Raw genomic sequence first — 16,356 nt, forward strand, 5'->3', positions numbered from 1 at the left:
GAAAAAAACTTGTTGTCACATGCTCTTGACTCCAAAATATAAAGTGTCCTTTTAAGTACATTGTAAATTTAATGGGCAGGGAGCCAAGTCCGCCACTAATGAGCATAGGTGCCGTCTATGATTTGATTCTCATCTGCCCCAGGACACCGGTATTGACCTTCGAAACTCATAAGAAAGGGGTCTACCTGCCCTTGAGAAATGTGATGATTATGCGAAGAAGCTGGGGTGTACTAGCGTTGGCCAGTTGGGAAGACTAATGTGCTATGACAAGGCTGAAGTTGATGTTTGCCAATTCAAATCTTGAAAAAAGTATACAGAAATGGAGAGCGGGACTTTTTTGTAATGGTGGCCAGCTGTGAGGATTAATGTGCTGCGTTCTTCTGGTAATGCCTGGCAATTTAATGAAACGGGTTCCTTTGTGTCTATCATTTTGATGAAAATCCTTCACACTCGTATTCATTTCCTCCAGTCTTATTGCTCTGGGAGTGCCTGGCATAATTTTCATGCGGCCGCACAAGGCTTTATCTTTGGGTGAACCTGATCTGTGCAGCTGTTTAATATTCATGTAGCCGAAGGCCGTTCGTCAGAAAGTCTCTGACTCTGGGGATTTGCTCTTTTCAGACGAGGAAGAAGGAGCTCGCCAGGAGAGCCGAGGTGGAGGACGAAGACAGCATGATGTCATCTGCCACATCTGAGACCGGCAGTGCAAAACGGAAAAGGTAGGGTCTTCTGCCTGCACTCAGTGACACGCTGGCCTGCTTAGTATGTTTAAAGGATTAATATAGAAGAGCGCATCTGTTTGTTGCTGCCCATGTGTAGTACAACACCAATGCTTTGTCTGTTGGCGCTTCCCGGCTCCTTGAGATACTGTACAGGAACAGATATTCTAAAGCCAGCATTTAAATTAAGACAATAAAGGCTGCCCTGTGGACAGCTTGGTGCATCGTAGTACGCTGAGGCTGGGCAGAGGATACTCCGAGACGTCCCCATAGCAGTGGAAGAAAACTATCATGTCAGATCTAATAAAAGGAAAACGGTTTCCCTGCCTGGTGCTCTGGTGCCTGCTGTTCTCTTAGTGTTTGGTTCTTTGAAAGTGCGTATTTTGCTGGCCCAGCCTCTGAAATTTAGTGGATTTCATTTACTTTTGTTGTCCTAGACAAGGCCTGTTGCAAGTATGGATGACTGCTGATCCCTCTTCGTGCATTGATTTTGGGACAGAGTGTAAACTTTAGGGCTCTGTTTTTGTTTCCAACTTCCCTAAGATGAAAGTTCAGCAGTGACAGTCACTGGAGAGGTCCAGAGGAGTTTAACTTTTACATTTTTAAAGTGAGTTAACTGCAGATATTTTTCTAGAGAGAGCGAACGTCCGAGGGATTTTGACATCTATAATTCAAAGCCTTGTCTGTGTCGTGCCCTTACCCAAACTCCAGCCTCCACCCACCAGCTGAGCACCTTCTCAGTTTGTTCTCCTTGGCCCTGTCCTACCGGTTTAGGTCTGTGAGACTGTTTTTTTTATAAAGATGATGCTTGATATCCACAGTTGATCGTCTGCCCATTGAATTCCGTATCTATTTTATCATTGGTGGTTAAGGCAGAGTTTGAAACAATCAAAGTGTGTAAAAGGAAATGCATAGCTAGTCGAATAGCATCTTGTCCAAAGATTTCAAGCAGAAGTGGGCTCCTAAATCTCCAGAAATGTGCTTTCAAGGTAAAGCATCATTAGCATGAAGTTCCAATAATTAGATTTTTTTTATCAGCATGTACAGAGCGCCTAAGAGCAGGGAGCGCTGCATGTTGAAAAAAAGAAAGCCACTTGGTTTACGGGTGGGCCAGAATGTTGTATGTGGGTAGAAATCACTGTCTGGGAAGACATGTCGACTGGGTACATATTGAAAAGGAGCAAATCGAGAAGCAGAAATATTGACTGTTTGGGACAAGAACTGATTTTGAGCAAACCAGGGAAGGCCGATTTAAACGTTGGGTTTTGTTGACTATAGGAATATTGAACGTCCAGACTATTTTATGTATGTTTTTGGGTCACGAAAGGCAGAGGTTTGGTTCACTGGCTTCGTTACTCTCCTTTCATCCAGGAGGGCTTTTAATCCCAGTTTCAGAATTGTATCCAAATTCATGAGAGCCTGGGAATCCCCTTATCTCAGTATGCCCCAAACTGCAGATCCTTAATGTAAGCTCAGCAAAATGTAGAACTGTAATGTGCGTGATGTAAATAATATTGTGCTGCCTAGTTTAATTTATAGCGGCTCCTGTTTGAGAATCTCCTGCTGCATAAAAGTATTCTCTGCAATGCACTTTGCTTGTCCTCGGTCTTTATGAAGCACCTAAAATCAAACCAAGCTCTTAGTGCAATTCTCCTCGTGAGAGGCCGCTGCATGTGGAGATCAGTAAGATGGGGGAGACGTGCATCGAGAGGTAGCCTGTGTAGAGAGATGCCCTATGGATAGATGTAGTCACCGTGTGATAAGTCTGGCATCAGACTGGAGTATGTTCTGGAAGAAATAGTACATAACCTGATTAGTGTAGATGTCGCACGGGGATGGGATACTTCTGGGCGCTTGAAATCAGCTGCGGGTGACTTACTTAAAAACAAGAGATGCAGGATCCGGGCAAGGTTCACCGTATTGGAATCCAGGAACAGTTAACAAGAAGTCTTGGAGAGTTTGCAGAAGGAACCATGGAGAGCACAGTCCAGATGGGGTCTAAGCAAACCAGGCTTGCGCTGACAAGCAACCACCATGGAGTAGAGAAGAAACGGTGGCATTACAGTCTTCGCACAGCATCGAGCTGTCCTTGTTGGATGCGACTTCGTGAGAGGGATTGTTGAATGATGAATGTACTTGGCCTTCTTCTGCGTAGTAGCGAATGGATAGAGCTCTGCTCTTAAAGATCTGAATTAAGAGGTGTATGCTGACTGTCTTTGCCATGACGCCTGTGCAGCGCTCCATTGCCATTTGTCCAAGTTCACGCCATACAATTATAACATACATGCATACTCCATGTGTCCTTAAACACCCATCAGTATTGAGATATGCTCGTGGTGACATAAAGATTGTTAGTTCTATCTGTAGGGAAGTATCCTCTTCATAAAGAACGCTGGGTGCATGATATCAAGGTGGCTGCAGTACTCCAGAGCTCTGAAGTGCCCTAAAGCGAACCCACCGTAAACAATGGCTTCTCAGTAGTAACTGGCAGTCTGAGCGGAGTGCTCGGCATGTGGGAGACCAAGGCTCCTCAAGAGCTCGAATCTCAAAGTCTGCCATCCAAAACTCTTGGAGGTAGTGGAAACCACCTTTGTTCCTCTCCGTAACTGGTGTAAAGTAAATGTGACTACTCCAGCAAGCCTAGCTGTCGTCAGTGACACGCCACTACTGAACATAGAAGCAGGATGCATGTGCGACTGCAATCAGCTCGTCAACTAAGTTGTCCATAGGATTGCTAAACATCCCAACAGTGAGGTTTGCTTTGGGTGGTACTCGGATACACCAGTGGTACTGATGGGCAATTATCTTATTCATGAACGGAAGAGATTGCGCGTACATGTGACCATGACGTGTGGGTCGACAAGATCATGTGGTTGATAAAGTACCTACTGGAGAAAGCCAAGATAGACTGGGCCCAGAAGAAGTAAAAACTACAGCAATTATCGGCATTGAGATGCAGTATGAAGTTTAGAGTGTATGTTGGTGACATCTGGTCTTGTGGGAAATATCCTGTGATCTCCTGTGATGTTTGTGGCTCAAAAAGAAAAAATAAGAATGCAAGAAGAGTGGACTCTTTCTTGCCGAGGAGAGCGGCCCAAAGTGAGGAGGCTTCAGACTTCTGCTTCACATCCTTTCATTGAAAGAGCTATTTATCTGGATGACCCATAAAGTCCCTGAATAAATGCTGAGCTGACCAAATTAGGAGGCGCCTTCAGAAAGCAGCAGATCCAATCCCTACAAAGAGATGTGAAGATTCTAGCAATAAAGGTCTGACCAAGGTCCTGATAAGAGAATAAACAATTTGGAGCCGTCATGGAGAGAATAAAAAAAAGCAAATCGGGTCCTAAAGACTATGGACGATTGGCTTTCGAAGGGTAGCGGATTAGAGGACCTGAAAACGTTCATCCAGAATTGGCTTGCAGACCAGTCAGCCCTTTCCCCAAGGGAGCCACAAATGGAGGCAGTGAGCTGCCGTTGCATGAGGTCTGGTGCAGACTGGTCTGAATGAGGCAGAGAGCGACAGTCATGGTCTTGCTGAAGGCTGTAGAGTCGAGGAATAGGATTCTGGCGAAAGTAAGGAAGCATTGATGTGTTCAGCAGAGGTCCTGCTATATTTGAGATGTCAGCCAGCAGATGAAAGAGAAGGAGGAAGATACTGGAGCCCATCAGGAAAGCATTCCGAGGCATTCGATCCCAAGACGCAATCTTGTACCTGAGAGTTTCCCAAAGAGGGAAACAAGGGCTCATTTATGATGTGTTGGTAGCCGCTAGCTTGTTGCAGCACCTGCCGAATCTGTTGATAACGGGAGGTGTGATGATGGAAGCTAGTCATGAGGGAACTGTAGTTTGGCATTCATCTTGAGCTCCACCTTCACTCTTCACCCGTGGGGAACGGCTGAAGCCTGGTGCAAAGGCTGTAGCTCTCGCAGTGTTTGATAACAGATGTTGCGACCTGTCCGAGTTCTGAGTCTCCATATTCTCAGTGGAGGCTGCTGAACATTCCTTGAGGGAGATAGTTCTTTGTGTGGAACATTTACATTTGTCGTCCATGCCCACCTGTAACTGTGGGCAACGTACCTAATAGACCGTAGATACGGCTGCCAGAGTCCCCATCCCTGGTTTACTGTTTTACGGATTCGGAATAGAGTGCAAATTGGTGTTTTATACAACGATTAACAATGTGTACCTTTAAAAACCTGATGAAGAGTAATTCAGCTTTAGCCAGTATCACATACCTCTCTATATGATTTTGTACTTTGGAAAGTTCAGTATTCGTCCTTGGATACGAGGTTGGTTATAGGTCTGAAACTTTTGAGCTATTATTGAAATTTGAGTGGATCCTTTGAGTGTCTGTAAAATTTACCCCTGCAGCATATTTGTGCTGTGTATCTGGGGACCTTGCTGGAGCTTCAAAGAATTTCCTGATCTGTGGAGTCCCGTGAAGCTGTTGTGGAAAATGCTGAAACCTTAGTTGGCCAAGTTTAAACCAGGTGTACTTGATGCATGTGCACAATATCAAATCCCTAGCAAATTTGACGACCCGCGTACGCTTCTGAGAGAGTCGATTCGCTTCTCCATAGTGCCACATTAGTCATAGAGCTCACTGTTACTAATAGTGTCGTGACCCAGGCTGAAATGGTATACGGTAGTATGCTGCGAGGGCTCGGCTGCAGAAGGTAGCAGCACCTTTGTCTTTGCTCCTAGTTATAACTTCACTGTTTTGCCAACCCCTAAAGTCCTTTCTTAGAAGGTAAGGATTGTGTTCATTTGATGTGTCCAAATTCCGTCCATCTGATCAATTATCATTCTTATGCACTAGCATTGGCTTTGACTGCTCGACGTTGCCTGGACTTGAGTGCAAAAGGGCGTGTGCGTGAAAGTTCAGTTTATTGTAGCCCCAATCAACCCCACTTGACATACTTGTGGATGTGGTGTTAGTGTTTTCTGGGTTCCTAAGAGGCCTGCAAAGGGATCAGTAATTGAAACCTAATTTCATTTCTCAGAATAGCACACACAAGTACTGTATTCAAAAGACACTATAAATATATTTAAATGTTTATTTTAAAAGTCTCATCCTGTTGTCAAGTACTAGACTAATAGCCACACAGAATATACTTGAAGCAGCACTAATGCAGGTCACAAACGGCAAGAATAATATGAATATTTCTAACCTGATTGGAATGTTCCTAGCAGCCGACACTATGAAGACATGCATTGGTTACCTTATCTCTAGAGTTTCTTGGGCTTCAGACCACTGCATCTCTGTTCTCAGTGTAGAAGTTGAGGTAATCGGACTTCAGCCGGTAGAGAGTTTCCTTGGAAGAAAAATACACAACAGCTGGGCTCCGCTCCGTTCTTTATCAGCTCTCGGCGTTCATATGAATTCTGCTGCAGTTTGACACGACCTGAAGACCCGTCTAATTCAGTGGGCACTTCATGAGATCTATTTAGGATTGACTACTGACTTATACCCTACATGGGAGACTTTCCATCCATCTGAGACATACCCGATGAACCGACGAACCAGCACGATGAAAATACAGCAATTCGGACTTCATGTTTATTTTGCACATTTGCTGTCGGACCTTGAAATGTAGCCATCAGGGAAGGCGTAGCAGGCTTGTCGCCTCAGCTGTTAGCAAAGTCATTGTTTGGATGAATTGACACTTTCACAAGTTCTGCAAAAGATAATAAGATATGGCTTACGGCCCGAGGCAGACATGCAACGTAATGTGCTCAAAGTGGAGTCTGGCTTCAGGAGCTTTTTGTCCGGGACACATGTGCTACGTAAAATGTGGTTGATTGTTGCCGCGGCATGAATTACATTGAAGCCCAGGGGAATCCACTCTAAGGCTGATGGATTCTTCAGACGCCTGATCCTTCTCGACAGACCTCTTTTCCCGTTGTTTCACCCTAAATTATATCATTCAATCAGTCATGGGTTTGTTGAGCGTGACTACTCACCCATAAGGGTCTCAAGGCGCTGGGGTGGAGGGGAGGTGCAGGATCCAGTTCATCAAGGAGGTCTATCGAAGAGCCATGTTTTGAGGTTTCTCGTGAAGATGGGGAGTGATGTCTGTCTGAGGTGGAGCGGTAGGGCGTTCCAGGCTCTGGCCGCGAGGAAGGAGAAGGAGCGGCCTACCGATCTGGTCTTTCTGGAGTGGGGGACCACGGCATAGGAGAGCTGGGCTTATCGTAGGGTCCTTTGGGGTGTGTGGAATTCGAGTCGGCTGTTCAGGTATGCTGGTCCGATGTTGTTGAGGGCTTTGTGTGCATGGGTGAGAATCTTGAAGGATGATTCTAGCCTCGATGGGGAGCCAGTGGAGTGTGCGCAGGTTTTGGGAGATGTGGCATTGTCTTGGCAGATTGGCAGGTTCAGGGCCAGTCTTGCGTCGGTGTTCTGGATGTTTTGTAGCTTGCGGGTGAGGTATTTATTTATTCCGGCGTAGAGTGTGTTGCCGTAGTCAAGACTTGCGTAGGAGGCGGAGGGCGTGAAAGCAGGAGGATGCGACTGAGTTGATCTGGCGGTCCATTTTGAGCTTGGAGTTCAGGATGATTCCAAGGTTCCGTGTGTGGTCCGTGGGGGTGGGTGGGCTTCCGAGGGTGGGGGCCACTATGTGTCGTTCCAGGCATCGGGGTGTAAGCCCATGATGAATACTTCTGTTTTGTCAGTGTTGAGTTGTAGGCAGCTGCTTTTCATCCATTTGGCGACGGCTTCCATGCCTTCTCGAAAGTTGTTTGGCTGCGTTGGGTCTGTTGGATAGGGATAGGATGACTTGGGTGTCGTGGCACACTTAAATAGTAATGTTAAAGGTTTTTAGTTATACATATCCCGGAAAACGAGTCCAATGGTTGGAGAGGTGCACCACCAGTTAGGTGTAGGATAATATGATATTCAATAAGTCTCATAGCTTGTTGGTGTTGATGTTTCAAACAGTCTTTTATTAAGAAGATCCAGATTTTAGAAACTTTCAGCCAACGCGTTTTGTTCAAACAAATGAACTTCTTCAGGGCAAGGTGTTATGATGTACATGAGCTAGTCGGCTGCGTGGGCCTCCTTTATAAGGGCCAATGTGCTGTCTAATCTCAGTATGAGAGAATAAAGGCAGCCGTCCGCTTCGGTGGGAACACTACAGTTCAGAACACTACAGGTTAAGTGCGGTCACTGTGTCCGCCATTGTTCGCTCCTACAAGTCATTTATCCCGGAAAACGAAATGGTGCAAACTACAGGCGTGCCAACTTTATGGAGTGGTAGAAAAAGGATCCTGTTGTCTTCTCGAGCACCTTGAGTTCCAGTTTCTCAAGCTGCTTTATTGCTTCCTGAGTTCCCGGTTCAGAAAGATTGTAAGTGCACTAGAAGAACCAGGATACTAGAAATGCCTCTGGTTCCTACTGGAGCATTGTGATTAATAACCACGCCAATGGCTATTTTGCAGCGGCTTCAGGAAGGAGAACGAGCCAAGGAAACGTCAGGTGAAAGTGTGGGTCGGTACAGGTCATGCATGGGTGTACGAATAGCATCCCTAATCAAGGGAACTTGTTATGTGTTGGAAAGTGGCCCTTTTTGTCATGGTCCCCCCCACTAATTACCACTGGTACTGATGTTTTTTGACTGATGTGCACTGGGTCCCTTCTAACTAGGCCCCAGGGCCAGTGCTCCTGCCGTAAAAAAACAAGGTAAAATAAGAAGGTCCCTAAGAGCTGCCGCATGTATTATGCCACCCTACCTCCCCCCACACCCCCCCATCCAGTACAAACCACATGCAGCCTTCCATTTCAGACTGCGTGTCATGGTGCAAACTGAGTGAAACACAACATGGCACACTCACTGTGTGCCATGCCAAAGTCACTGACTGTAATATATGTAGGTCAATCCTACAGCAGACCTTGTAGCCTTACGACAGGGTGCATTATACTATATGTGAGGGCATATCTGCATGAGCAGATATGCCCCTGTGTTGTCCAGTTCAACAGCTAGATGGTATACAAGTGAAAAGGGAAGCCCTATTGTGTATATGTACTGGGCACTGGTCATTATAAGTGCTACATGATGGCTTTACTGAAACCTCTGGTGTTTGGTATCAAGCACCTTGTCTTAATAAATCGGTACGGTTTCCAGTACTAGATTTATTATGACATGCAGCCAGGGGGCACCTTAGAGGTACCCCCTGAATAACCTACCAGTATCTAGTGTGCTGGCTAACTGGAATCGACCAGCCTGCCACCACGGACATGTTGCAGGTGAGAGCCCACGCTCTCCGAGACTAGAAACAATGTCTGCTCGGTAGGAAGGTGTTCAAACCTCCTCCAGCAGGATAGCTAGTGACTTAGTATATCAAGGCCAGGGGCTTCAAAGCCCTTTCCACCTTTGATATGTGACCCCGGCTTCCCCCCCAGACCTGGGAGATGCCGCGTCCCTGCTCTGAGGCCCATTTGGCACCAGGACATGCAGGAAATTCGCTACGCAAGTAGGAGTGTTGCACCATTAGGCTACGCACACCCCTGAGGTGGGCTGTCTAATGTACTCCACGAAAGGAGGATTCCACCTTCTTGTTTTTGGTGAAATAAGGAACTCTGGTACAGGGTTATGCAGATTCTCCTCAGGAAGTGGTCGCACAGCGGGGGCAGTGACCCCAAGGGTAAGTAGCCCATTGGCTACTACCCTTCACTCTCTTTAACGCCCCTAAATTCAGTATTTAGGTAGCCCCCTAACACCAGGAACTCTGATTCACCCGACTAAGGAAGGACAAAGAAGAGCTGAAGAATGCAAGAACTCTGGACTTGGCTCCAAACCCTGCCTGCTCCTGGCTTGACCATTGTGACTGTAACTAACTCGTCCTGCAGCTGTGCACCCCCCAAAAGCCCCGGCACTTCGGCAACCAGCCATCATCTCCCTTGAAGTAGAGGAGCCACTTGTCTACAGGCACCGACCAGTTCACCTATCTGCTGACCACCGGGTCCACCGACACAGCAGCAGCCCGGTAAGAGGTCATTGAATGTCTAGGAGGCCAGCTTCATCGACTCATCCAGTCTTCTAGACGCTAATCCAAATCAGAAGCTCCCTGTAACAATACCTGGGGTACCGAAGCCTGTTGCAAGCGCCAAGGCTTGTTTGTGTTCATTCCGAACACCTCTACTGCCAAAACTGAACTGCACGCCTAGGGACTCCAACAGAACCCAGCTCCACAACCAAAGTCGTCTTGCTGTGTTTCTTCTCCCACTTCTGCAGGTACACAGAGAAATGTGAAAGCCTCAAACTCGCTGACCGGCCGGACACCAGAGCCTGCCAGCCCGAGTCCATTGAACCGGACGGTGTCTCTGTGGTCCTGAGACCCTCAAGAGCTGAGCCCCCTTTGGGTTCTGCCGGACTGGTCCTCCAGATCCCTCTTTGCAGGTACTGTTCCCCGTTCACTTCCACGTGTAGCGTTCAAGGCTACCACCTCTTAAAACATCTCTGTACGTGGACACCTCGGGGCTGTTAAACCTGAACTCTTGGTGCTTTCTTGGACCTTGGCCCCTACTTGCTGTAAGTACAGAAAAACAGTCCCGCAAGTCATTTGCAAGTGACCCTATGCTGTGTATGTTTTTCCAATAGTATAACATTACCGTGTTCGAGGCTCATGCCTCAAATCTGCCAGCTGTATTTTCTGAGCGTCTGAAAATCGCTAATTCGAAAAGTACTTACCTGATCCCAAAGATCTTGGTGTCTAGAATAATATAAAAATCTGTTATTTTTATAAATTGATCTTGGATTTCTTTGAGTGAGTGTCTCATTTATTGTCTCTGTGTGTGCAACAAATGCCTAATACTCCCCTCCGATAAGCCTAAGGCTGCTCGAGCGAGCCCCTGTCCACTAGTAAGGGAATACTTGGACCCTCTGCACAGAGCACCTCATTTTTGTGCACTATATAGAGCGCCAGCTTCCTTCATTCACTTTCGGCAGGGGACCCTGTCAAACAACAATATGTTGCAGAAAGCTGCTGTCATTTGTAATGCAGGGACTGAAATCTGAAATGATTTTCCGTTGTCTGATTAACCAGTGCTTTGCTTTTATTTCCCAACAGTGTGAAGAACATGAAGAAGCAACGCATGAAGATCTTGTTCAATGTTGTTCTGGAAGCTCGAGACCCTGCATCGGGCAGGAGGCTGTGTGATTTGTTTATGGTCAAACCGTCCAAGAAAGACTATCCCGATTACTATAAAATCATCTCCGAGCCCATGGACTTGAAAACTATTGATCACAACATCCGGAACAGCAAATACTCCAGTGAGGACAACATGTTCAATGACATGAGGTTAATGTTTCGAAACGCCAGGCACTATAACGAAGAGGGTTCTCAGGTACGCTTTTTTGGACACCACTAGAAACCTCGCATCTGGGAACTACATTTCTTGCACTTTAATTTGTTTTCAATCGGTGATTACAATCATTTACTAAAACAATGATTTTCCATTAGAGACCATTTCTATTGTTCTATATCTTTCTTGTGTGTTTTTTCAGGGCATTATTGGGATGTGAAATGCATCTCTTTTAAATTGTCCCCAGGACAATCATAAGTGTGCAATGTCAGGTGCCCATGCTATTTGTGTGCACGATTTAAACTTTTACAGTCCAAATGGAAGTGCAGCTTTGGTAGGTTTCTGCCTGTGGTTGAGATAAACATCTAAATATAGACCCGTGAAAAAAGTATGGAGGCTGTGGAGAAATCCACGGGGGTGGCTTTGACTGAACAGGGCTACACGGAAATAGAGGCCATAGAGCAACCTTTGGTTAGACCGGGAATACTTAGAAGCAGGTTTCTGAGAGAGACATTATGGTTGGTGGAAAGATCTTTGGGCTAATGGTTTTGAAGTATCTAAACTGAGTTTGTGCCTCCATTGAAGCTGTCACCACCATGGAGAGGAGTTTACCGCGTCTTCAGCCGCTTCCGTTCCGGGGATTGTGTCTTCACCTAGAACGACTGCCTCTTTGAAACCTTTTGGTATCAAAATGAATGTTTCTTCCATTTGATAACTTCAGGCTGCATTTTAAGGCTTTTCCTATCAACACATTCTCTTTACCTAGTGTCATGGGTCACCTGCGTTATAGGTTAGACTTACCCATACCCCGTTGTTAGTGCACTAGCCATTTCCATTGCCAGCTGGACTGGATGCAGGTTTGAGTTTGGGACTCAAACATCAGACCCTGGGCCTATCAAAAATGTCTGGCGCTTAGGGCCTGAAAAACGTAAAAATCTGGGTAGCAGCAGTAGACTTTTAATACATTTGAGGGCTCACAAGTGGTTGAATGCAACACTCTTTAGTTGGTGCATGTGAGAAAGTGCCATCTTTCTTGCATGGTATGCCCCCACTTTTTGCTAAATTGCTGAATGTACTTTGACTGAGTCTGCCCTGGACTCCTGCCAATCGGGTGCCCAGGGCCTATGTTCCTTCCCTGAAACCTAAAACCCCAAATTGGCAAACCCTGGCCACATGTCAGCCCCTGGTAAATGGTACCCTAGGTACCCAGGGCCTTGTGACCAGGGAAGGCCTCTAAGGGCTGCAGCACTTATTGTGCCACCCTTAGAGGCCCTGTACCCTAACACAAACACACTGCACTTGCAGGCTGAGTGTCTGGGTACAAGACAAAACAAAGAGTCGACATGGCACCTATCCCTGTGTGCCATGTCCACAACGTACACTGCCCTGGCATACATCAGCCACCCCTCTAGCTGGGTGCCCTATGCCAGTGGTGTGGGCACAGGAGCATGACCCCTGTGCCCCTACAGTACCCAGGTCCATTCCTGGGCCCTGTAAGTGCAGTGCTGCCATTTAAGAGTACATGGTGCTGAGAGCTCGTCAAACACGAACTCCACAGCACCATAATGGCAACACTGAAGACTGTGAAGTTTGGTATCAAACTTCTCAGCACATTAAACCCACACTGATGCCAGTGTGGTATTTAATGTACAAAGCACTACAGAGGGCATCTTAGAGATGCCCCCTGAAACCTAACCCACCTCTTGTCTGGGAGGCTGCCTAGGCTGCCACACAGCAGACATGTAGCTGGACCCCTGGGTGGAGAGCCCCCGCTCTCCTGGGCCTGCAACAATGCACATCCTGGGAGAGGTGCTAGGTCTCCTCCCCCAGGATGGGCAGGGGGAAGCTTCAAAGGCATGCCGCCTTTGTGAGCTTCTCCAGGCCACTTGCTGTACCCAGCAAACTGGCCCCCACCGGTTCTGACCCCCACTCTGGTGGAAAGACTGGCCGGAAACCCCAAGGAAGGAAAGGGGGTGTGCCAGCCTCTGCCAACCCCACCCCTCAGGTGGGGGAGGCGAGGTTAAGCACATCTCCGGGCTCTCGCCATCTTGAGGATGGGAAGCCTTGCCCAATCAGGACTAGGCTACTGCCCCCCCTCCCACAGGAGAGTGGCAGGATAGGGGGTGTACCCACCCCATGGCAGGGACCCATTGGTCCCTGCCCTTTACCTACCTGTAACGCCTCTAAATCTAGTATTTAGGGGCACCCTGAACCTTCCTTCCTCAGATTCAGAAAAAGCAAAGAAGAGCAAGAAGAAAGAAAGCCTGCCGTGCAGCTGCTAAGAAGAGGAAGACACCAACTGCTTTGGCCCCAGCCCTACCGGCATGTTGACCCACGAACCTGCTCCTGCTAAATCCCGGCACCTCTTGCGGCCAGCAACCTCACAAACCCCGGAGGACCTGGCTACCTTGTGACTCTGAGCATCTGGGACTCCCATGAGCAGAGGCTCTGCTCAAAGCAAGTTTCTAACCCCTAGCATCAGCCCAGAACCGGGAACCATGCACACTCTGCACCCGCCAAGCCTGGCCTGTGCCGGAGTGGACAAAGACCCCAAGGACGTCCCCCCGGCGATTGTGACCCCGAATCCGGCACCCAAGGACTCACCTCGATGCTCCTGACACCGCCTGCAACCTCAGAACCAGGTACCCCCCAACCGCGATCAACAGAGGGTAAGATTTCCCGACATCAAAAGGCAACCTGCGCCCCGCGGACCCCTGTGCCCAACTCTTGGGTACCTACCTATCCTCCAACTACCCAACTTACCTCTCGAAGTGGTGGTGGCACCTGAAGAATCTTCGTCCCCGAGCTTGCAGCCCTTGTTCATCCTGGAGCTTTCCCATTGCGATCCATTGAGCGCCCAAAGGCTCAAAAGCACCCTGCACCCAGCTGCCCGAGTGGCCCTGGCAGTGTAACTTCTACTCCTACCTACTTCCCCATTTGCCCTGAGCAAGTGACCAGGAGCCCAGCTCCCACAGCCGCGTGGCCTGCTCGTCAGCAGCCACCAACCAAGGCCCCCCTGCCTCCCATAGGATAACATTGAGCCCAACTCACTCTGCACCCGGCCGCCCCAGTGCCGCTGAGGGTGTAACCACTGTACCAACCTGACCCTGGGAGACCTCTGTGTCCAGAACCTTAACTCTGCCAGTCGAGTACTTACCCAAAAGCCGATAACCTAATTTCCTTCCGTAGGGTAACATTGACTGGCTTCTTCTGAAATTTCTTTTAAGTGTGGAGTTTCTAAAACTTGAAATATTCACCTAAAATCAACCGAGTAACGAAAACGGAAATACTCACCTGCTATTAGGAGAGATCCCAGTGCTGGATCTTGGTGCCCAGCACTGACCCTGAAAAGTACTCACAACCGTACTTGCCACTAACCCAATTTTCTTCCATAGGAAATCATTGACTGTTTTTCTGTGAAATTTCTTCAAAGTGTCGATTTTTGCAAACTACAAATATTCTTTAAAAATCGTACAAACTATGAAAACGTAATTACTTACCTGTTTTAGATAGAGGTTCCAGTACTGAGCCTAGGAGCCCAGCCCTGGATTACAAAAGTAACGAGAACATACTTTACCCGTAACTTAAATTTTCTCCCATAGGGAATCATTGACTGTTTTTCTATGAAATTTCTTCTGTCAACTTTTAAAATAGCTAAATATTGCCAAAAAATCACAACAGTAACTAAGACTAATTTACTCACATGTTTCCTAGAACTGTCCCAGGACTGAATCTAGGATCTAGTCCTGGAGTTAGAAAAGTAATCCTGAAAGTAATCTATTGCAAATAACTTAAAAACTCCCATTGAGCTCAATGTATAATTGTGTTTGAAATTGTGTTGCCTATTGCAACAACCTGTAACTATTACCTACAAAAGTCAATTGCATATTGCAAAAGTATTTAACTAAAGGATTTCATTCTGAGAAAGTTTGTTTTGATACCTATTGTTGGTTCTAAAGCAACTATATATTTTTTTATATAAACCATTGGCCTAGAGTTCAGTCCTTGAGTGTGTGAGACCATTTGCTGACTGAGTGTGTACAGCAAATGCTTTACACTGTCCTCTGATACTGCCTTACGGCTCGACCAAGCTACCACTTTAGAGAGTAAGGTTATATCTAACTTTAATCTCTGTCTAACCTCTGGGGACTGTGGACTCTGTACACCCTGTACCTATTAAGGAACAGTATATACAGAGCCACTTTCTCACAGTGCAGGCATCCCACATTTACCATCGAAAGAGCACCAATGCTGCTCTGGCTTCTCATAGTCTCCGTGGGTGGCTCTGGCTTCTCATAGTCTCCGTGGGTGGCTCTGGCTTCTCATAGTCTCCGTGGGTGGCTCTGGCTTCTCATAGTCTCCGTGGGTGTCTCTGGCTTCTCATAGTCTCCGTGGGTGTCTCTGGTTTCTCATAGTCTCCGTGGGTTGCTCTGGCTTCTCATAGTCTGTGGGTGGCTCTGGCTTCTCATACTCTGCGTGGGTGGCTCCGGCTTCACATACTCTGCGTGGGTGGTTCCGGCTTCACATACTCTGCGTGGGTGGCTCCGGCTTCTCATACTCTGCGTGGGTGGCTCCGGCTTCACATACTCTGCGTGGGTGGCTCCGGCTTCTCATACTCTGCGTGGGTGGCTCCGGCTTCTCCTACCCTGCGTGGGTGGCTTCGGCTTCTCATACTCTGCGTGGGTGGCTCTGGCTTCTCATAATCTGCATGGGTGGCTCCGGCTTCTCATAGTCACCGTGGGTGTCTCTGGCTTCTCATACTCTGCGTGGGTGGCTCCGGCTTCTCATACTCTGCGTGGGTGGCTTCGGCTTCTCATACTCTGCGTCGGTGGCTCCGGCTTCTCATACTCTGCGTGGGTGGCTCCGGCTTCTCACACTCTGCATGGGTGGCTCCGGCTTCTCATACTCTGCGTGGGTGGCTCCGGCTTCTCATACTCTGCGTGGGTGGCTCTGGCTTCACATACTCTGCGTGGGTGGCTCTGGCTTCTCATAATCTGCGTGGGTGGCTCTGGCTGTGTCTCGGTGCAGAACAAAACAAAGAGTCAACATGGCACACATCCCTATGTGCCATGCCCACAAACCACTGCCCTGGCATACATCAGTCACCCCTATAGCCGGGTGCCCTATGCCAGTGATGAGGGTACGGGTGCATGAGCCCTTTGCCCCTACAGTGCCCAAGTCCATTCCGGGGCCCTGTAAGTGCAGTGCTGCCCTTAAGAGTATATGGTGCTGGGAGTTTGTCATTACGAACTCCCCAGCACCAAGATGGCTACACTGAAGACTGAGAAGTTTGGTATCAAACTTCTCAGCACATCAAACCCGCACTGATGCCAGTGT

The 16,356-nt window shown here is 47.8% G+C and overlaps 1 protein-coding gene across 9 annotated transcripts in view; it reads left to right on the forward strand.

Moving 5' to 3' along the window:
- The window catches only part of PBRM1 (polybromo 1), a 552,328-nt gene that overhangs the window by 206,149 nt on the left and 329,823 nt on the right, over nt 1-16,356 (forward strand). For all 9 annotated transcript variants that reach the window (XM_085624202.1, XM_085624197.1, XM_085624200.1 and 6 more), the window contains exons 13-14: nt 622-719; nt 10,785-11,061. In XM_085624202.1, the coding sequence (XP_085480328.1) occupies nt 622-719; nt 10,785-11,061 (375 nt within the window). The remainder of the gene's footprint in view (nt 1-621; nt 720-10,784; nt 11,062-16,356) is intronic.

Source organism: Triturus cristatus, chromosome 9, assembly GCF_964204655.1.
Source record: "Triturus cristatus chromosome 9, aTriCri1.1, whole genome shotgun sequence".
Lineage (NCBI taxonomy): Eukaryota > Metazoa > Chordata > Amphibia > Caudata > Salamandridae > Triturus > Triturus cristatus.